Source organism: Leptonychotes weddellii, chromosome 16 (assembly GCF_054177405.1).
Source record: "Leptonychotes weddellii isolate Sample4059 chromosome 16, ASM5417740v2, whole genome shotgun sequence".
Lineage (NCBI taxonomy): Eukaryota > Metazoa > Chordata > Mammalia > Carnivora > Phocidae > Leptonychotes > Leptonychotes weddellii.
In genome coordinates this window covers 15570441-15590960 of record NC_138384.1, presented here as the reverse complement: position 1 = coordinate 15590960, position 20520 = coordinate 15570441, and the positions used below count along the sequence as shown (strand labels likewise).

Below are 20520 nucleotides of genomic sequence, written 5' to 3'. Positions count from 1 at the left end.
ACACACACACACACACACACACACTGGAATATTACGCAGCCATCAAAAACTGAAATCTTGCCATTTGCAACAACGTGGATGGAACTAGAGGGTATTATGCTAAGCGAAATAAGTCAATCTGAAAAAGACAATTATCGTATGATCTTACTGATATGTGGAATTTAAGAAACAAGGCAGAGGATCATAGGGGAAGAGAGGAAAAAATGAAACAAGATGAAACCAGAGAGGGAGACAAACCATAAGAGACTCTTACTCATAGGAAACAAACTGAGGGTTGCTGGAGGGGAGGGGGGTGGAAGGATGAGGTAAATGGGTGATGGACACTGGGGAGGGTATGTGTGGTAATGACCACTGGGTATTATATAAGACTGATGAATCACAGACCTGACCTCTTAAACCAATAATACATGGGGCGCCTGGGTGGCTCAGTCGTTAAGCATCTGCCTTCAGCTTAGGTCATGATCCCGGGGTCCTGGGATCGTGCCCTGCACGGCTTACTGCTCGGCGGGAAGCGTGCTTCTCCCTCTCACACTCTCCCTGCTTGTGTTCCCTCTCTTGCTGTCTCTCTCTCTGTCAAATAAACCAATAATACATTATAGGTTAATTAATTCAATTTAAATTAAAAAAATAATAAATCGTAGATCTTTTTATAAGAAAAAGAAAAAGAAATGAGCTCCCAAGCCACAAAAGACATGGAGGAACCTTAAATGCATATTGCTAAGTGAAAGAAGCCAGTCTGAGAAAGTGACATACTATATGATTCCATGGAGACAGTAAAATGATTAGTAGTTGCTAGGAGTCAGGGCCAGGGCCTGAGTGATGGAGGATCAATAGGTGGATCACAGGGGATTTTTAGAGCAGTGAAATTATGATTCTGTGGAATATAGTAATGGTAGATATATGGCATACATTTGTCAAAACTCAGAATATACAACACAAAGAGTGACCTGGGATTTTAGTAAATAATATTATATCAATATTGGCTGGCTCATCAGCAGTAACAAATGGACCACACTAATGCAAGATGTTAATAATAGGGTGTATTGTAGAGAGGCAGGGAAGGGTCTTTGGTAGTTCCCTGTACTTCTTACTCAGTTTTTTTATGTAAACCTAATACTGCTAAAAGAAAAAATCCATTAAGTTTTTCAAAAATCCCCTTTAAGGGGCGCCTGGGTAGCTCAGTCGTTAAGCGTCTGCCTTCGCCTCAGGTCATGATCTCAGGGTCCTGGGATCGAGCCCTGCATTGGGCTTCCTGCTCAGTGAGGAGTCTGCTTCTCCCTCTCCCACTCCCCCTGCTTGTTTTCCTGCTCTCGCTCTCTCTGTCAAATAAATAAATAAAATCTTTAAAATATATATATATATAAATTTTTTAAAAATCCCCTTTAACTGTTTTTAGTGGGATTTCAGGAAGGAGTAGACTAAATGTGTGTGCTCAATTGCTGTGTTACATAGGAAGTTCTAGAAATACTGGAAATACTTTTTCTTCTTAAGATTAGTATAAGAAATAAAATAAACAAGAACTTGCTTTCACACATTATCTAATAATCTAGCCTTGAATTTTATAGATAACTACTTATCATTAAGTAACTTTAAAATAAGTTTCGCTACTGGGCGCCTGGGTGGCTCAGTCATTAAGCGTCTGCCTTCGGCTCAGGTCATGATCCCAGGATCCTGGGATCGAGTCCCACATCGGGCTCCCTGCTCGGCGGGAAGCCTGCTTCTCCCTCCCCCACTCCCCCTGCTTACGTTCCCTCTCTCACTGTGTCTCTCTCTGTCAAATAAATAAATAAAATCTTTAAAAAAAAATAATAAGTTTCACTACTTTAATGATTATTTGAGCAGTTGCTCTATATAATACAATTATTAACTCATTAAAAGAATTAGCACAGAAATGATTCTGTCTTTTAGCATGATATTTTATTGTTACTGAGTGTAATGTACCATTTTAAATCTTCCCATAACAAATGAATAGCTGTTTTTCTTCCAGAGAATATAACCAATTTTTTAACCAATAGGTATCTTAAGGATCATGGCAGCAACAATTGATATAGTGAAAAATAACATCAAAAAGAATAGATATGATAAAATAACACAGAGGACTAAATAAAGGTTAATATGAATATTAAGCTATTTGTTTATCTTCCTCTTTCTACTTTTGCTGGGCTTTTAGGATGGAGGAATTCCTCCTGCATAAGAGTCTATCCCACTGGTAAGCTCTCTGTAGTTTCATCCTTCTTGGGTCCAGTTAAATTTCCCCAGGCCATATCTCTTTCTACTGTAATCCATCTTACATCCCACCATAAGATTATTTCTAATCTATATTACAATTTTTATTTGTGGTAAAATATGCATAACATAAAATTTACCATCTTAACGATTTTTAAGTGTATAGTTAAGTAGTATTAAGTATATTTGTGCAACAATCTCCAGAAATTTTTCATCTTGCAAAACTAAAACTCCATACCCATTAAACAACAACTCCCTATTCCCCTGTCCTCCTAACCCCTGGCAACTACCATTCAATTTTTGTTTCTATGAGTTTGAATACTCTAGATACTTCATATAAGCAGACTCATACAATATTTCTCCTTTAGTGACTGGCTTGTTTCACTTAGCATAATGTCTTCAAGGTTCACTCATGTTGTAGCATGTGCCAGAATTTCCTTCCTTTTTAAGGCTGCATAATATTCCATTCTTGGTATAATACCACAATTTGGTTATCCATTCCATCGGCGGACATTTAGGTGGTTTTTACCTTTTTTGTGGGGGGAGAGAGGGAGAGAGAGAGAGAGAGAGAATCTTAAGCAGGTTTCGCACCCAGCATGGAAGAACAAAACAAAAGCAAATAGCTCAAATTGCTTATGACTTACTATCTAAAGATTTTTTTCTGACTAATATGAGCTTTCTATGGGCTTAAGACTGTTCCCAGATCTTATTTTATGTTGTGGCTATTTTCTAGAATTTTTTGGCCTTTTGGCTATTGCCCTAGAACTTTGAAGGCATATAAAACATGGATAAACTGGTGGCTAGCCTTTCAGGTAGCTAGGTGACTAATTTCAGTGGGAGGGCAGGTGACTAGATAGGTGAGTTGATAAGTATGAGATAGATGTGTTTATAACCTGTTTCAAAGCATGACACTAGCTGGGTAAGTGTGCCTCAGAGATAGAGAGGCCTCCATTGCAGTCTTGCTTTGCCCCTACCACCTTGCTTCCTTTAGACAAGAACTTCATAGTAGTTATCACAGTCCTTTATACGAGCACTTTTTATAACCTGTAATTATATTAATTGTTAAATTTCTGCCTTCCCCATCGGACAACAGGTCCAATGAAGGTAAAGACTATTTTTTTCACCACTGTATCTCCAATGTCAGTGTCTCACTGTGGCTGGCACATAGTAAGTGCTCAATAAATGTTTACTTAAGAAACGATAGACTGACCAGAGTTGAAATGACAGTGAATATTTGCTGTACTAAACATGGCAAATTGAAATACTTGGAATCATAAAGGGTTTAGAAAAGTAGCAAGAGGGAGGGGCGCAAGTTTCAAGGCAGGCATGCTAGTATCCATGTAAACTGCTTATCTTCGACAGGTGGTGCAGGATCTCATGACCTTGCTTCAAGGCAGCAAAAACTGTCTTCAGAAAGATGAATAATAAAAAGATCTGTACCTGGTCAGTGGCAGTTTGTCACTTTCTAGCCTACCATGAAAAACACTTCTAAGAGCTTTATCTTTTTTCCTTTTTGAAAGATACATATGTTCACTGGTAGAACACAGAAGTGTATATATGTTAATTTATTTGTTTCACTTTTTAAACTCATCTTGGCAAAAACTTTGACCAAAACAGAAAAGAGCACCCAATAAATTGCTTTCTAAGAAATTTGTTTAATGTACTTGTAAAGAAATTTAGCAAATTCCTAAAGGTGACTTTTGAAGTTTGGGTTGTTCTCAGTTAAGCATTAACAAATAACAGTCATAGGACTGAAGATCTCTTAACTCTTTTTCTACTATGACTGAGTGGATGATTTAATTAGATAATGCTACCCAGGCCCTAAAAACCAAGTTTTAGATTTTCATAAGGAATCATATTCTTAGTTATTTTTTCTTTATTCCACATGGTGGAAATTTCAGTTCACTCTTTGGCAGTCAGATTTATTTACCTAGCAATACCTTATACCAGAATTTTCTAAGTATTTAAAAAAATATCGGTTCCTTCTTTACAATGTGCCTATGACATTCAACAAGCATGCTTTCCATTTTTTTGACATGGAAATTAAAGCAAAGTGAGGTGTTTTACTATAGACCATACAATAGGTTCCTTCATTTGAGATCATTAAATTAACACACTGAAACAGCAGACCCAGCAGTTAGTCTTTCTGATGATTATCTTTCCATATGTGGTTTTCTCTGAAGTTGGGCCCTAAGGAATTAAGAGAACGTATCTCTATTCTGGCATGTAAAACTAAAATGGATTTCCCGTTATGTATGTTACACTCTGGCAGGTTTGGTGACTTCTGATCTAGCTTACCTTTTTTTTTTCTTTCCCGCACAGATTGATAGAACTCCATTCTCCTGATAGCAGGAACACGCTGATCCTACGCTGCAAGGATACAGCCACAGCACACTCCTGGTTCGTAGCTCTCCACACCAACATAATGGCTCTCCTCCCACAGGTACTGGCTGAACTCAATGCCATGCTTGGTGCAACCAGGACGGCAGGAGGCAGCAAGGAGGTCAAGCACATTGCCTGGCTGGCAGAACAGGTAGGCTGAGAGGCAGGGCAAGGTCTCAGTGGTCCCCATTCAGAGCCAAGGTGGTTCCCCCATTTCATGTATTTATAATATTTATCATGCAGTCAGGCCCTGGATATCTGGCTTGCAGATCTTTTGTTTGTTGGTTTTGTGTTTCTCCTCCCTACCATTTAGTTATTTGTTGCTAATTATCACCTCCACCAGAAGAACTGACTGTCATGATAGTCATCAACACAACATAACTAAAAAGAGATTCTTACTACCGTCTCCGTCCTTAATGACAGAGAATAATTTTCATGATTTTAGAACAGGACCAGCAAACTTTTTCTGCAAAGGGCCAGATAGTGTCACAACTCCTTGACTGTGCAGTTGCAGCAAGAGAACAGTGGTAGACAGTATGAAAATGGAGAGGTGTGGCAGTGTTTCAATAAAACTTTATGTACAAAAACAGGTACTGGGCTGCATTTGGCCCATAGGTCATAGTGTCACAACCCCTGTTCTAGTCTACTGCCAGTTTCAGGGACAGAAAGCTTACTCTCCTGTTCTGGGAAAAGTATAAAATATGCAAAATATTTTACAAGCCATCAGCCAAATGTACAGTTGTCTTCCACCACTGAAAAATGAAAAGAGGAGAAACAAAACCTAAGTAGACATTGGTAAAAGGATAGGAAGAACTTAATCCAAGTTAGTTTGAATCCCATTTTGACAAAAGGGAAACTTTGAGTATACATGAAGTTATAGTACATCCTTTTTCTTTTGGGTCCTTCACTGTCAGCTGGGGCACCAGGAGTTGAAAAAGGAAGACTAGACTAAGGGTTCCAAGATGAGTGTTCAAGTGGTAGTTCTAGTTTCCACTGCTCTTAGATCTTTTTAAAGGTTCCTTCGTCTCTTTGAATCCTAGTTCCCTCATGTGTGTCCAAGGGGGCAGGGATTGTGTCAGTATCAGCCCAGGAATATTTTGTTCTTTTGTTTTTGTTTTGTTTTAACTAGAGTTTGTGAGGTCTGGCCACCCCCCCCCATGCCGCACCTCAGCAGAGTTCTGATTTGATAGATCTGTGGTGGGGTCTGCAGTCTTGTTTGGTAACTCACCAGGAGACTGTGTGGAGACCAACATTGGACTCCACTAATCTGTATTTTCTTTTGGGCTCTGAAATTTTATAAATGTTCCAAGTAATAATTATAATAAATTAGAACACAGAATTAGCACTATGATAATTTGTAGGAAGCACAATTAGGATAACTAAGCAGAGAAGAAACTAATGAGAATCATGGTATATAAGTACTTATGACTTTGAAAGTTTTAGTATTTTAGTTATGTTTATCATTGTTTCTAAATTTTTTTTAAGTTTTTTATTTTTTAATTTATTTATTTTTAAAGATTTTATTTGAGAGAGAGAGAGAGATCACAAGTAGGCAGACAGGCAGGCAGAGGCAGAGGGAGAAGCAGGCTCCCCGCTGAGCACAGAGCCCGACGTGGGGCTCAATCCCAGGACCCTGGGATCACGACCCGAGCCGAAGGCAGACGCCCAACCATCTGAGTCACCCAGGCGTCCCAAAGTTTTTTATTTTAATTCCAGCATAGATAACATACAGTGTTACAGTAGTTTCAGGTGTACGATATGGTGATTCAACAATTCTGTACTTTACTCAGTGCTTATCATGGTAAGCCTACTCTTTAAACCCCATCACCTATTTCACCCATCCCCCATCCACCTCCTTTCTGATAACTATCAGTTTGTTCTCAATAGTTAAGAATCTGTTTCTTGGAAAATTAATAACTATTCTTAAACTATTCCAAAAAAGAGAAAAGTAAGGAAAACTTCCAAATTCATTCTGTGAGACCAGCATTACCCTGATACCAAAACCAGATAAAGACACCACTAAAAAAGAGAACTATAGGCCAATATCCCTGATGAGCATAGATGAAAAATTCTCAAAAAAATGCTACCAAACCAAATTCAAAAATACATTAAAAAAAATCATTCATCTCAATCAAGTGGGATTTATTCCTGGGTTACAAGTGTGCTTTTTTTTTTTTTTTTGAAGATTTTATTTATTTATTTGACAGAGAGAGACACAGCGAGAGAGGGAACACAAGCAGGGGGAGTGGGAGAGGGAGAAGCAGGCTTCCTGCCGAGCAGGGAGCCCGATGCGGGGCTCGATCCCAGGACCCTGCGATCATGACCTGAACCGAAGGCAGACGCTTAACGACTAAGCCACCCAGGCGCCCCTACAAGTGTGCTTTGATTCACAAATCAATCAGTGTGGTACATTACGTCAGTAAGAGAAAGGATGAGAACCATATGATCATTTCAATAGATGCAGAAAAAGCATTTGATAATGTATAACATCCATTCATGATAAAATCCCCGACAAAGTAGGTTTAGAGGGAATATATCTCAACATAATAAAGGCTGGATATGAAAAACCTACAGGGAACATCATACTCAATGGATGTCCACTCTTATCACTTTTATTTAACATAGTACTAGAAATCCTAGCCACAGCAATCAGACAACAGAAAGAAATAAAAGAGATCTGAATTGGTGGGGAAGAAGTAAAACTTTCACTATTTGCAGATGGCATGATACTCTATATAGAAAACCTAAAAGACTCCACCAAAAAACTGCTAGAACTCATAAGTGAATTCAGTAAAATCCACAGGATACAAAATCAGTGTGCAGAAATCTGCTGCACTTCTATACACTAAAAATGAAGCAGCAGAAAGAGAAATTAAGAAAAAAATCCCATTTACAATTGCACCCAAAATAATAGGATACCTAGGAATAAACCTAACTAAAGAGGTGAAAGACCTGTACTCAGAAAACTATAAAACACTGATGAAAGAGATTGAAGATGACAAAGAAAGACATACCATGCTCGTGGCTTGGAAAAACAACTACTATTAAAATGTCTATACTACCCAAAACAATCTACACATTTAATGCAATCCCTATCAAAATACCAACAGCATTTCTCACAGAATTAGAACAAAGAATACTAAAATTCGTGTGGAACTGCAAAAGACTCTGGATAGCCAAAGCAATCTTGAGAAAGAAAGGGGAAGCTGGAGGTGTCACAATTCTAGACTTCAAGTTGTATTACAAAGCTGTAGTAATCAAAACAATATGGTACTGACACAAAAATAGATCAGTGGAACAGAACAGAAAATCCAGAAGTAAACCCACAATTATATGGTCAATTAATCTTCAACAAGGGAGGAAAGAATATCCAATGGGAAAAAGAATGTCTCTACAACAAATGGTGCTGGGAAAACTGGACAGCTATATGCAGAAGAATGAAACTGGACCACTTTTTTGCACCATACACAAAAATAAGTTCAAAATTGATTAAAGACCTGAATGTGAGGGACGCCTGGGTGGCTCAGTCGGTTAAGTGGCTGCCTTCAGCTTGGGTATTGATCCCGGGGTCCTGGGATGGAGTCCTGCATCGGGCTCCCTGCTTAGCAGGGAGCCTGCTTCTCCCTCTGCCTGCCACTCCCCCTGCTTGTGCACTCTCTCTCTGACAAATAAATAAATAAAAATCTTTAAAAAAAAAAGACCTAAATGTGAGACATGAAACCATAAAAGTCCTAAAAGAGAGCACAGGCAGTAATTTCTCTGACATCAACTGTAGTAACATCTTTCTAGATAGGTCTCCTGAGGAGAGGGAAATAAAAGCAAAAATAAATTATTGGGACTTCATCAAAATAAACTTCTGCACAGCAAAAGAAACAATCAACAAAACTAAAAGGCAGCCTGCTGAATGGGAGAAGATATTTGCAAATGACATATTCAATAAAGGGTTAGCCAAAATATATAAAGAACTTATACAGCTCAACTGCCCCCAAAAACACAAGAAACACGTGTTGGGAGGATGTGGAGAAAAAGAAACCCTTGTGCACCATTGGTGGGAATGCAAATTGGTTCAACCACTGTGGAAAATAGTATGTAGATTCCTCATAAAATTAAAAATAGAACTACCTTATGATCCAGCAATCACAGTACTGGGTATTTACCCAAAGAATATAAGAACACTAATTTGAAAGGTTACATGCACCCTTATGTTTATTGTAACATTATTTACAAGAGCCAAGATACGAAAGCAGCCCAAGTGTCCAATGACTGATGAATGGATAAAGAAGATGTGGTATATATACACAACAGAATATTATTCAACCATAAAAAAGAATGACATCTTGATATTTGCAACAGTATGGATGGGGCTAGACAGTAAGATGCTAAGTGAAATAACTCAGAGAAAAATACCATATGATTTCACTCATATGTAGAATTTAAAAAACAAACAAACAAACAAAAAAACAAACAAGCAAAGGGAAAATATAAGAGAGACAGAAACAAATCAAGAAACACACTCTTAACTATAGAGAACAAACTGATGGTTACCAGAGGGGAGATGGGTGGAGGGCTGGGTTGAGTGGGTGATGGGGATTAAGGAGTGCACTTGTGATGAGCACCAGGTGATGTATGGAATTGTTGAATGATTATATTTTACACCTGAAACTAATGTAACACTATGTTAACTAACTGGAATTAAAATAGAATCTTAAAAAAATAAATTGCACTTTTTATCCTCAGGAAAAACAGTTTGTTTCTTGGTTTGCCTCTTTCCTTTGTTCATTTGTTTTATTTCTTAAATTCCACATATTCCACATATGAGTGAAATCATATGGTATTTGTCTTTCTCTGACTGACTTATTTCACTTAGCATTATACTTCAGTTCCATCCATGTTGCTGCAAATGGCGAGATTTCATTCTTTTTATGGCTGAATCATATTCCATTGTGTGTGTGTATATACCATATCTTTTTTTTTTTTTAAGATTTTATTTTTAAGTAATCTCTACACCCAACATGGGGCTCAGACTTAGAACCCTCGGAGATCAGGAGTCACATGCTCCACTGACTGAGCCAGTCAGGCACCCCTACACCACATCTTCTGTATTCAATCATCTATCGATGGACACTTGGGCTGCTTTCACAGTTTAGCTATTGTAAATAATGCTGCTATAAGCAAAGGGTTGCATATATCCTTTCAAATTAGTATTTTTGTATTCTTTGGGTAAATACCCTGTAGTTTGATTACTGGATTTTAGGGTAGTTCCATTTTTAATTTTTTGAGGAAGCTCCATCCTGTTTTCCACAGTGACTACACCAGTTTGCATTCCCACCAACAGTGTAAGAGGGTTCTTTTCTCTTCACATCCTCGCCAACACCTGTTGTTTCTTGTATTTTTTTATTGTAGCCATTCTGACAGGTGTGAGGTGATAGATCATTGTAGTTTTGATTTGCATTTTCCTGGTGATGAGTGATGTTGAGTGTCTTTTTGTGTCTATTGGCGATCTGGATGTCTTCTTTGTAGAAATGTTTGTTCATGTCTTCTGTCCAGTTTTTATTTTTTTTATTTAAAAAAAATTTTTTTTAAGATTTTATTTATTTATTTGACACAGAGAGAGATAGTGAAAGCAGGAACACAAGCAGGGGAAGTGGGAGAGGGAGAAGCAGGCTTCCCGCGGAGGAGGGAGCCCGATGCGGGGCTCGATCCCAGGACCCTGGGATCATGACCTGAGCTTAACGACTGAGCCACCCAGGCGCCCCTTCTGTCCAGTTTTTAGTTCAATTATTTATTTTTTGGGTGTTGAGTTGTATAAATTCATTGTTTCTAAATTTTTATATGCTGCTTGAGAAACTCAACTGAGTGGTAATTGTCCTGTGCTTTCAGCAATGTTAGAAATCTTCATGATTTTATTTATTTTTTTTTTAAAGATTTTATTTATTTATTTGAGAGAGAGAGAATGAGAGACAGAGAGCATGAGAGGGAGGAGGGTCAGAGGGAGAAGCAGACCCCCCGCTGAGCGGGGAGCCCGATGTGGGACTCAATCCCGGGACTCCAGGATCATGACCTGAGCCGAAGGCAGTCGCTTAACCAACTGAGCCACCCAGGCGCCCCAGAAATCTTCATGATTTTAAAAGGTAATACATTCGGGGCGCTCAGTCGTTAAGCGTCTGCCTTCAGCTCAGGTCATGATCTCAGGGTCCTGGGATCGAGCCCCGCATCGGGCTCCCTGCTCCACAGGGAGCCTGCTTTTCCCTCTCCCACTCCCCCCGCTTGTGTTCCCTCTCTCGCTGTGTCTCTCTCTGTCAAATAAATAAATAAAATCTTTAAAAAAATAAAAATAAAAAATAAAAGGTAATATATTCATTCATGTGGTTCACAGGTCAGAATAAAAAGTTAATAGGTGGGACATCTGGGTGGCTTAGTTGGTTAAGTGTGTGCCTTCAGCTCAGGTCATGATCCCAGGGTCCTGGGATTGAGCCCCACATCGGGCTCCCTGCTCAGTGGGGAGCTTGCTTCTCCCTCTGCCTGCCGCTCCCTCTGCTTGTGCTCTTTCTCTGTGTCAAATAAACAAATCTTAAAAAAAAAAAGTTAGTTGGTGAAAAATCTTACTCTCCTTTCTGTCCCCCATCCACCCAGTTCCCACTCCTTTTCCCCAGAGAGGTAATCACTTTCACTCCTTTCTAGCAAATCTTTTGAGAGTTTCTTTATGAAAATAAAAGCAAATAACCCATATTCTTCTTTTTCTCTCTTATAAAAGAAGACAGCATATTATGCATACTACTTTATACCTTGCTCTTGTTTTCATTAAACAATATATTCTGGAGATCTTTCTATATTAATGCAGAGAGAGCATTTTTTTTTTTTTTACAACTGTATGGGTTTCCATTGTGTGGCCACAATTAAATACGCACTCCTCCCAGTTTTGCTGTTATAATCTTTTGCCCTTATAAAGGATGGTACAGTGAATAACCTTGTAATTTGTTCTTCCACACGTGTACTATCCAAACTCTTTGGTTTCCAAGTTCAGATAGATCAGATAACAAGGGAACCCATATTATCTCAATATATTTGTTTCTTAAGTTTCTGGGGGTGAGCACTAAAACTTTGGTTAGTAAGGGATTTATCAAAATGTAACTGATGTAGCAGTTACTATATTTGGATATTGAGAGTTTAGAGAGTAGGAGATATTTCTGTACTTGGAGGATAAGTCCCCAGAAGTGCTGGGTCCAAGGGTGTGTTAGTTATCTATTGCTATATGACAAATGACTCCAAAACTTAGTGGCCTTAAAGTAACAAATATTTATCTCACATAGTTTCTGAAGATCAGAAATACGGCAGTGATGTAGCTGGATGGTTCAGGCTTGGGACCCCTCGTGAAGTTGCAGTCAAGCTGTGTGCCAGGGGGCAGTCGTTGGAGGGCTTGACTGAGGTTGGGCCATCCACTTCCAGCATGATTCATTCACTGTCAGCAGGAGGCCTCAGTTTCTTGCCATGCAGACCTTGGTACAGGGCTGCCTAAGTGTCCTTAAGACATGGCTACTGGTTTTCCCCAGAGTAAGTGATCTGAGAGAAAGAACAAGCTGGAAGCCTCAGTGCCTTTTATGATCTAGTCTCTTCTATTGTATTTTCATCAGCAGCAAGTTACTAAGTCCACTCTACACCAAGGGCTCCACCTCTTAAAGGGAAGAGTAGTAAAGAATTTGTGGACATATTTTTAAAGAACCACAAGGGCATATGCATTTGTAATTTTTTTTTTTTAAAGATTTTATTTATTTGAGAGCGAGAATGAGAGACAGCATGAGAGGGAGGAGGGTCAGAGGGAGAAGCAGACTCCCTGCCGAGCAGGGAGACCGATGCGGGACTCGATCCCGGGACTCCAGGATCATGACCTGAGCCGAAGGCAGTCGCTTAACCAACTGAGCCACCCAGGCGCCCTGCATTTGTAATTTTGATAAATATTGCCAAATTGCCTTCCATCAGGGTTGAACTAATTTAGATTCCCACCAGCAATATATGAGAGTTGTTAAACTTTTAAAGTGAAATTAGTTTTGTTTATGCTACATAAAGACAAGTAGAAAGGAGAAAAACAAAGCCACCAATTCATCACAATATGTGATGGGCCATATTTATGTGGTGTTTCCTCCAGTCAATTTTGAGCTCTTGCAAGACGGGAGCACATTTTTTCCCAAATCTTTATTGCCCCCAGAGAACTTAGCCTAATGCCATGTATATAGTAGATGCTCAGTAATTTTTTTGTGTATATCTATATGCATACAAAAAGCAAGCAAACAAATCACTAATTTTAAAATATTGTCCAAGAACACAAGCTCAGAGTTGGGAAATAATACAAAGTAAAAAAGTTTAATCTCTTTAAAAAGTAGAACTACTGAACTAATTCAGCGTACTATTTCTATTTTTTTTTTAAAGATTTTATTTATTTATTTGTCAGAGAGAGAGACCACAAGCAGGGAGAGCGGCAGTCAGAGCAGGCAGAGGGAGAAACAGGCTCCCCCCTGAGCAAGGAGCCTGATGCAGGACTCGATCCCAGGACCCTGGGATCATGACCTGAGCCGAAGGCGGACGCTTAACTGACTGAGCCACCCAGGTGTCCCTCAATGTACTATTTCTAAAATAATCTTGATTTTTACTTTTTAAAATTTTTTTTATTTTATTTTTTTAAGATTTTATTTATTTGCGAGAGAGAGAATGAGAGACAGAGAGCATGAGAGGGAGGAGGGTCAGAGGGAGAAGCAGACTCCGTGCTGAGCAGGGAGCCTGATGTGGGACTCGATCCCGAGACTCCAGGATCACGACCCGAGCCCAAGGCAGTCACTTAACCAACTGAGCCACCCAGGTGCCCGATTTTTACTTTTTTGAAGTAGTTGTTTGGGTTATCCAAATCAGATGCCACTGTTGGAATAAGGTGTTCAAGCAAGACTGGATACATTTCTCAGAGGTATTATAATGAGCTTATGTATTTGATAAAGGTTGAATTCAGTAAATGCCAAAGCTTTTTCTAACTATAAGATTATTTCATTCTTTGAGTATGAAAGTGGTCAAAATAATGATAGATTATATAATCTGTTCACTATAGGTAAGCATTTCTTTTGGCATGAGGTGTATTTACTGAAAATCTTCCATATAAATGAAGTTGTTTCAGTTATACTTAGAAAAGATAGTTGTGGGGCACCTGGGTGGCTCATTTGGCTCAGGTCATGATTTCAGGGTCCTGGGATTAGCTCGCGTCAGGCGTTGGGTGTTGGACTCCGCACTTGGTGTGGAGCCTGTTTAGGATTCTCTTTCTGCCCTTCTCCCCATGCTCAAGCTCATGCTTTCTCTCTCTCTCTCTCTCTCTCTTTCTCTAAAAAAGAAAAAAAAAAAGATAGTCATTTTGCAGAGATAAATTTAGGAAGGATCATTTATTTAACTTTAAATGATCTCTCCTTAATTTATCTTTTTTGTTTTTTCACATTGTTAAAAATTGAGTTTGCTTAAAACAGGGAAAACCTACACTACAGATATTTGGTAAACAATAGATAATCTCTTCTCTGCACATGGACTTCTGTCTCTTCACTGATACTGATTTTTACGTAACTGATAGTTTACTTTTTAGTTGGTTATATTCTTTAAAGAGAATTTTCTTTAAGTTCTCCAAATGGGGCAACATATATTACCTATAAAACCAGTATTTTTAGGCAGTTGAATATTGATTAGAAAAGCCAAGACAGCTAAAGAAAACTCTGTTTCAACAGTTCCTAATTTGTTCCTTGAAATTCTCCAAATGTGTAAATACTCAAATTAGGAACATATACACTAAATCAGCATTAGCAGAATGGCTTATTTAGTTTTTGCTCTCTGTTTTCTCTCAAAATAACAAAATAACAGAATATCACCTGATTTATAGGATTAGGATTTAGGGAATGAATAGTAATTATCAGTAGTTTTTCATCTTTAGTGTTATTCAACTCTATTTATTAAAAAGTAAAATTTGGACAAGGCTGTTGTTTGGCCAGGTGTGTGCATGTGTGGGTGTTGAAACACAAGCCAACCAGAACCCTAACATTAGTGCCCTTCTTTCCCTGGCCAGAGCCTTAATAGTGGAGCCCCAAAGCTATACTGATAGCACAACCAAAAATACATGCTATATATAGCAGGCAACATTTTGACTCCACTGAAAGCAAAGAGTATCCTTATAACTTAAGGCAAATACACAAACAGAATGACTTAAATTGACATTTCATTTTCCAGCAATGGTAAATAGAAGAGGGGAAAGAAATTCTCTAAAAACTAAAGACTCAAAAGGGCCGAAGAATAAACGCTTTTAAAAATTGTTAGTTGAGGGGCACCTGGGTGGCTCAGTTAGTGAAGCATCTGCCTTTGGCTCAGGTCATGATCCCAGGGTCCTGGGATCGAGCCCCGCATCGGGCTCCCTGCTCAGTGGGAAGCCTGCTTCTCCCTCTCCCACTCCCCCTGCTTGTGTTCCCTCTCTCGCTGTGTCTCTCTCTCTCAAATAAATAAATAAAATCTTAAAAAAAAATTGTTAGTTGAAAAAAAAGTTCTCTATCTTGAAATTAGATATTGCTTCTCTTGGTATTAGCAGTTTTCCTTTATTGCCTAAAATATCTTCTTTGGGAAGAAATACATTTAATTTAGGTTTTCCAAATGCATATACTCTGATCTAGCCTTCAAAATCTCTTATAACTTAGGGGAAAAATAAATTTTAAAAAGTCAGATTGCCTCGGCGCCTGGGTGGCTCAGTCAGTTAAGCATCTGACTCTTGATTTTGGCTCATTTCATGATCTCAGGGTTGTGAGACTGAGCCCTGCATTGGGCTCCAAGCTGGGCATGGAGCCTGCTTAGGATTCTCTCTCTCCCATTCCCTCTATCTTTCCCCTCCCCCTCCTCCCTCTCTCCCTATCTTTAAGAAAAGAAAAAACAAGTCAGATTGCCATTTTAACCTCTTGGGAAGATAGATTTTACATTATAGTAGTCCCCTTATGCATGGAGGATATGTTTCAAGACCCCCAGTTGATGCCTGAAACCACAGATAGTACCGAATGTTATATATACTGTTTTTTCCTACTCATACATACATGCGATAAAATTTAATTTATAAATCAGGCACAGTAAGAGATTAACAACAGTAACAACGGCTAACAATAAAATAGAACAATTATAACAATTTACTGTAATAAACATTATATAAATGTGGTCACTTTCTCTTTCAAATATCTTATTGTGCTATATTAGTGATTTTTATGATGATGTGAGATGAAGTGAGGTGAATGGCTCAGGCAATGTGACAGCATTAGGCTACAGTTGACCTTCTGACCACACGTCAGCAGGAGGATCATCTGCTTCAGGACTACGGTTGACTGTGGGTTACTGAAATCATGAACAGCAAAACTGTGGATAAGGGAAGACTACCATATCTTCCCTTTAGAAATATTATTCATAACAATCTCAGAGACAAAGACTTAGAAATCCCTTTGGGTTTTCTGTGACCCAAAAATGTAAGAATCCAAGAGAACCTCTTTGGAACTGATATTTTCCCTCCGGGTATTATAGAGTTACCCAGAGACTAAATATAGAATCTTAGAAAACTTGGGTTCACTGATAAGAAAAGTAAAATTATTTCTACAATACGTTGCTGGAATCCCAGAGTAGGGTCGTATATTTTGTGCTTTCAGCATACGCAAGAACATGGGTCACTTCACTGGCTAGAATTCATTTCCAACTCCTGGAGTCAGTTTGTGGCTCTAACTATGAGGGGAAAGTTCTAGTAGTAGATGTTATAACACAGAACCGAACCACTCAGGCCACTTTTCAGATTATAGATACATTCTTAAGGGGCTCTGACATGTCCAAATGACCTTCAGAAGTCATTAAGGAAGAGAAAATAAGAAGTAGCTTTAAAGACAACTCTATAAGAGACAAGTGATTCATCATTTTGATTTCTCCTTGAAGCCATCAGTGATAGCTGAAGCATCTGTGTTTTTTTTTTTTTTTAATGATTTTACTTATTTATGTGACAGAGACACAGTGAGAGAGGGAACACAAGTAGGGGGAGTGGGAGAGGGAGAAGTAGGCTTCCCGCCGAGCAGGGAGCCTAATGTGGGGCTCCATCCCAGGACCCTGGGACCGTGACCTGAGCGGAAGGCAGACGCTTAACGACTAAGCCACCCAGGCGCCCCTGAAGCATCTGTGTTTTTTTGTTTTTGTTTTAGGATCTGTGTAAAAATAACGCTATTGTTAAGCATTCCCTGTCTGTCATTTCATGGGGGGAAATGTTTTGATAAACCAGGGATTTTGTTCAGCATAGTCTTTTGCTTTTTGGCTTTGGATTCTTGACAATATGGATAAATAGTGGTTGTTTTCCTACATTTTTTAATCCTCACAGAGGTAACTGAACTTTATGCAGGTAAATGCAATGGTACATTTGAAACAGAAACAGAAACTTCCTAAAGTTAATGGGGAACTCTAAAAACAGAGTCCTATCACTAGATAATGTCTCTCACTCAGAGAGAGCTTTTCCAGCTTACACAGACCACCTCACACCTCCCGTTGGAGAATCCCAGCCAGTGGAAAGGAACCTGATGGGATGTTTCCTGTTCTTCAAGCCTGTTAGGTTCAGGGAACAAAATGGAGACCCACGTTAGACCATCGCTGAAGGGACTTTTACAGATACATATCATTATAGTTAGCTCTGCTTTCTGGATTTTACCATTGTAACAGGCAAAACTAGATGGTGGAAGACAACAATGGAGACCTGTCCTCATGGCTGTGACTGAGAAGGATTTACTGCTTTATGACTGTATGCCATGGACAAGGGATGCCTGGGCATCACCGTGTCATAGCTACCCTCTTGTTGCCACAAGGTAAGTCTAAAGACAAAAAAAATAAAATAGCTATCCTACTCCTAACTCTACCAAAAAATTTTAAAGTGAATTCTATTGTCTTAGGTACCTAAAATAGCATTTAAGTAGCAGATATAGATGGTTGAGACAAAAACTTTTCCTTTCACAACCTTATTGATTATTTTGCAGCTCCCAGCTCAGTAAACGTTTTCTGTCATTAGCATTTTTTAAGTTGTTGAAACAGCTTCCTATAACTGTTCGCTTCAAGTCTTGCTTAGTCATGAAGATAAATAGTAGGGTTTTTTTTTCCTTTGCTTTATTGACTGTGACTAGAAAACCACTGAACCTGGGGTAGCCTTTTGACTGAGTGATGAAATCACTTAAACCAGAATGTGGTACTGTGGATAAACCACACAACTCAGCCAAAATATTCTTCAATTCTCTTTCTAGTATAAGAGCACATAATTATGATGCCAGCAAATAAACATCGATTTGACCTGAAACAACAGGAAGTTTCTAGCATGCCAGATGTGGAAAGTTGGAAGGGAAAAGAATAGAGATATACAGATTTGGGGGCCAAGATGTCTTAAGAGGTAACTAGAAACTAGTCTGAAACTAGAAAACATATTCACATTTAGCATTATTTGAGCTTAAAAAAATAATCAGGTTTTGAAGTAACTCAAAAACTATACATTAAAAAAGGAGCTCCACAGAAAAGTATTTGGTAGTAAAAAAAGCTACATGATGGATCCATCTGGTATGTCCTCCAGGGAACGGTGTGGTGGAGGTAGGAATGGTGATGGGGGTTCCTGCTTTGAGTTGGCAAAGAGTCATTTGAGGAAGAGTATTCTTTAAATTACAGGAAGACTTTCACGTTATATAGGATTTCCTTCAACTTTCCAAGTTCTCTTACATATATCATTCTTTTTATAAAATACAGTTTTCACATAGCTTTTAGGAATTTCTCTGTAATTTAGAGCTGGAGCACCTAGATCACAATAGAAATAAAGGATTTGTTGAGCCTAAGAATTAATTAATTCCTTGAGGATATAAGCGTTCTGCAGAAAGACTGAATTTAATCATCAGTTCTCCGGTTTGGTTTGGGTTTTTTCCCCCCTCTGGATTTTTTTTTTTAATCCCCACTAAATTATAACCTCTTTGAGGTCAAGAACTATGACTTAGTCATCTCAGCACTCCCATAATGCTTTGCATATAGTGGGCCCTCAATAAATTTTAATTGAGTTCAATTCTATTACTTAAATTATAGTTTCTCAGTCATACGTACATTGGGAGCATGACAGGAATCCTATGAAAACATGACATACCTCAGTAGTTGTAATTACAACAATTAAATTTGTATTTCCCAAAGATTTAGAGTTTATGAATATGACAAAAGAGATCTCTTAAGTTTAAATTTTATGGAAGAAGCTTATACTCTAGATATGATCATAGAATGCAAGGAGGGTAGCTTTATCCTTAGACGTTTCCTTAATTGTGTGTCACTGGAGAAATGGAGCAGAAATCGGTGACATCCCATAGATGAGCCTTTGTTCAATACTAGAAAGTAGAATCCTATAAACAAATAATTTCTGGCCATGACTAGACGGGGCCTAGACCACCAAAGCACTTTGGTACTAAAGAAGGAAATAGGATGGTTCTGTGTCTACTATCAGTGTGGCATTAATTTGCAAATAAGGAAAAGATATAAATAAGATTTAAGAGCTGAAACTATAAAACTCTTAGGAGAAAATACAGGAGTATATCTTTGTGACCTTAGCTTAGGCAGACCTTCTTGGATAGGTCACCAAAAGCACAAGCAACAAGAAAATAAATAAATAAATTGAACTTCATTAAAATTAAAAACTTTTATGCTTCAAATGTCACCATCAAGAAAGTGAAAAGACAACCCACAGAATAGGAGAAAATATTTGCAAATCATTTATCTAATTTGGGACTGGTATCTAGAAAATATAAAGAACTGTTACAACTCAATAATAAAAAAGTAAATTACCCAATTAAAAAATGGGGAAAGGATCTTGAAAAACATTTGTCTAAAGAAGATATACAAATGGCCAATAAGCAACATGAAAAGATGCTCAACATAATTAGCCATGAAGGAAATGCAAATTGATGAGATACCACTTCCCACCCACAAGGATGGCTATAATTAAAAAGACAGATAATAACAAGTGTAGACTAGGAAATGGAGAAAATGGAACCCTCCTACACTGCTGATGGGAATGTAAAATGGTGCATGTGGAAAACAGTCTGGCAGTTCCTCACAAGGCTAGACATAGAGTCACCATACGACCTAGCAATTCCACTCCTAGGTTGTATACCCAAAAGAAATGAAAACTATGTCCACACAAAAACTTTTACATGAGGAACACCTGGGTGGCTCACTGGTTAAGCATCTGACTGTTGATCTCAGCTCAGGTCTTGATCTCAGGGTCATGAGCTCAAGCCCCATGTTGGGCTCCTTGCTGGGCATGGAGCTTACTTTAAAAAAAAAAAAAAAGAGGGAGACTGGGTGGCTCAGTCGTTAAGCGTCTGCCTTCGGCTCGGGTCATGATCCCAGGGTCCTGGGATCCAGCCCCGCATCAGGCTCCCTGCTCAGCGGGAAGCCTGCTTCTCCCTCTCCCACTCCCTCTGCTTGTGTTCCTGCTCTATCTCTCTCTCTGTCAAATAAATAAATAAAATCTTTAAAAAAAAAAAAAAGAATGTGTTCTGATATACTCTGCAACATGGATGAACCTTGAAAACATACTAAGTGAAAGTAGCCAGACACAAAAGACCACATGTTATATGATTTAGTTTATTTCAAATGTCCAGAATAGGCAAATCTATAGAAATAGAAAGTAGGTTGGTCATTGCCAAGGATTGTGACAAAAATAGACAGTGATGACAAATGAGTATAGGACTTCTTTTTGGGGTAATGAAAGTGTGCTAAAATTGAATGTGGTGATGGTTGTACAATTCTGAGTATGTTAAAATCCACTAATTGTATCTCAATAAAGCTGTTTTAATTAAAACATCCCCGCCCCCAAAAAACCCCAAA

At 38.5% G+C, this 20520-nt stretch overlaps 1 protein-coding gene across 1 annotated transcript in view; it reads left to right on the top strand.

Moving 5' to 3' along the window:
• Window positions 1–20520, top strand: part of SNTB2 (syntrophin beta 2) — a 110098-nt gene that overhangs the window by 57426 nt on the left and 32152 nt on the right. Inside the window, exons 3-4 of the mRNA XM_081806427.1 lie at window positions 4549–4759; window positions 17341–17483. Of these exons, the coding sequence (XP_081662553.1) occupies window positions 4549–4759; window positions 17341–17483 (354 nt within the window). The remainder of the gene's footprint in view (window positions 1–4548; window positions 4760–17340; window positions 17484–20520) is intronic.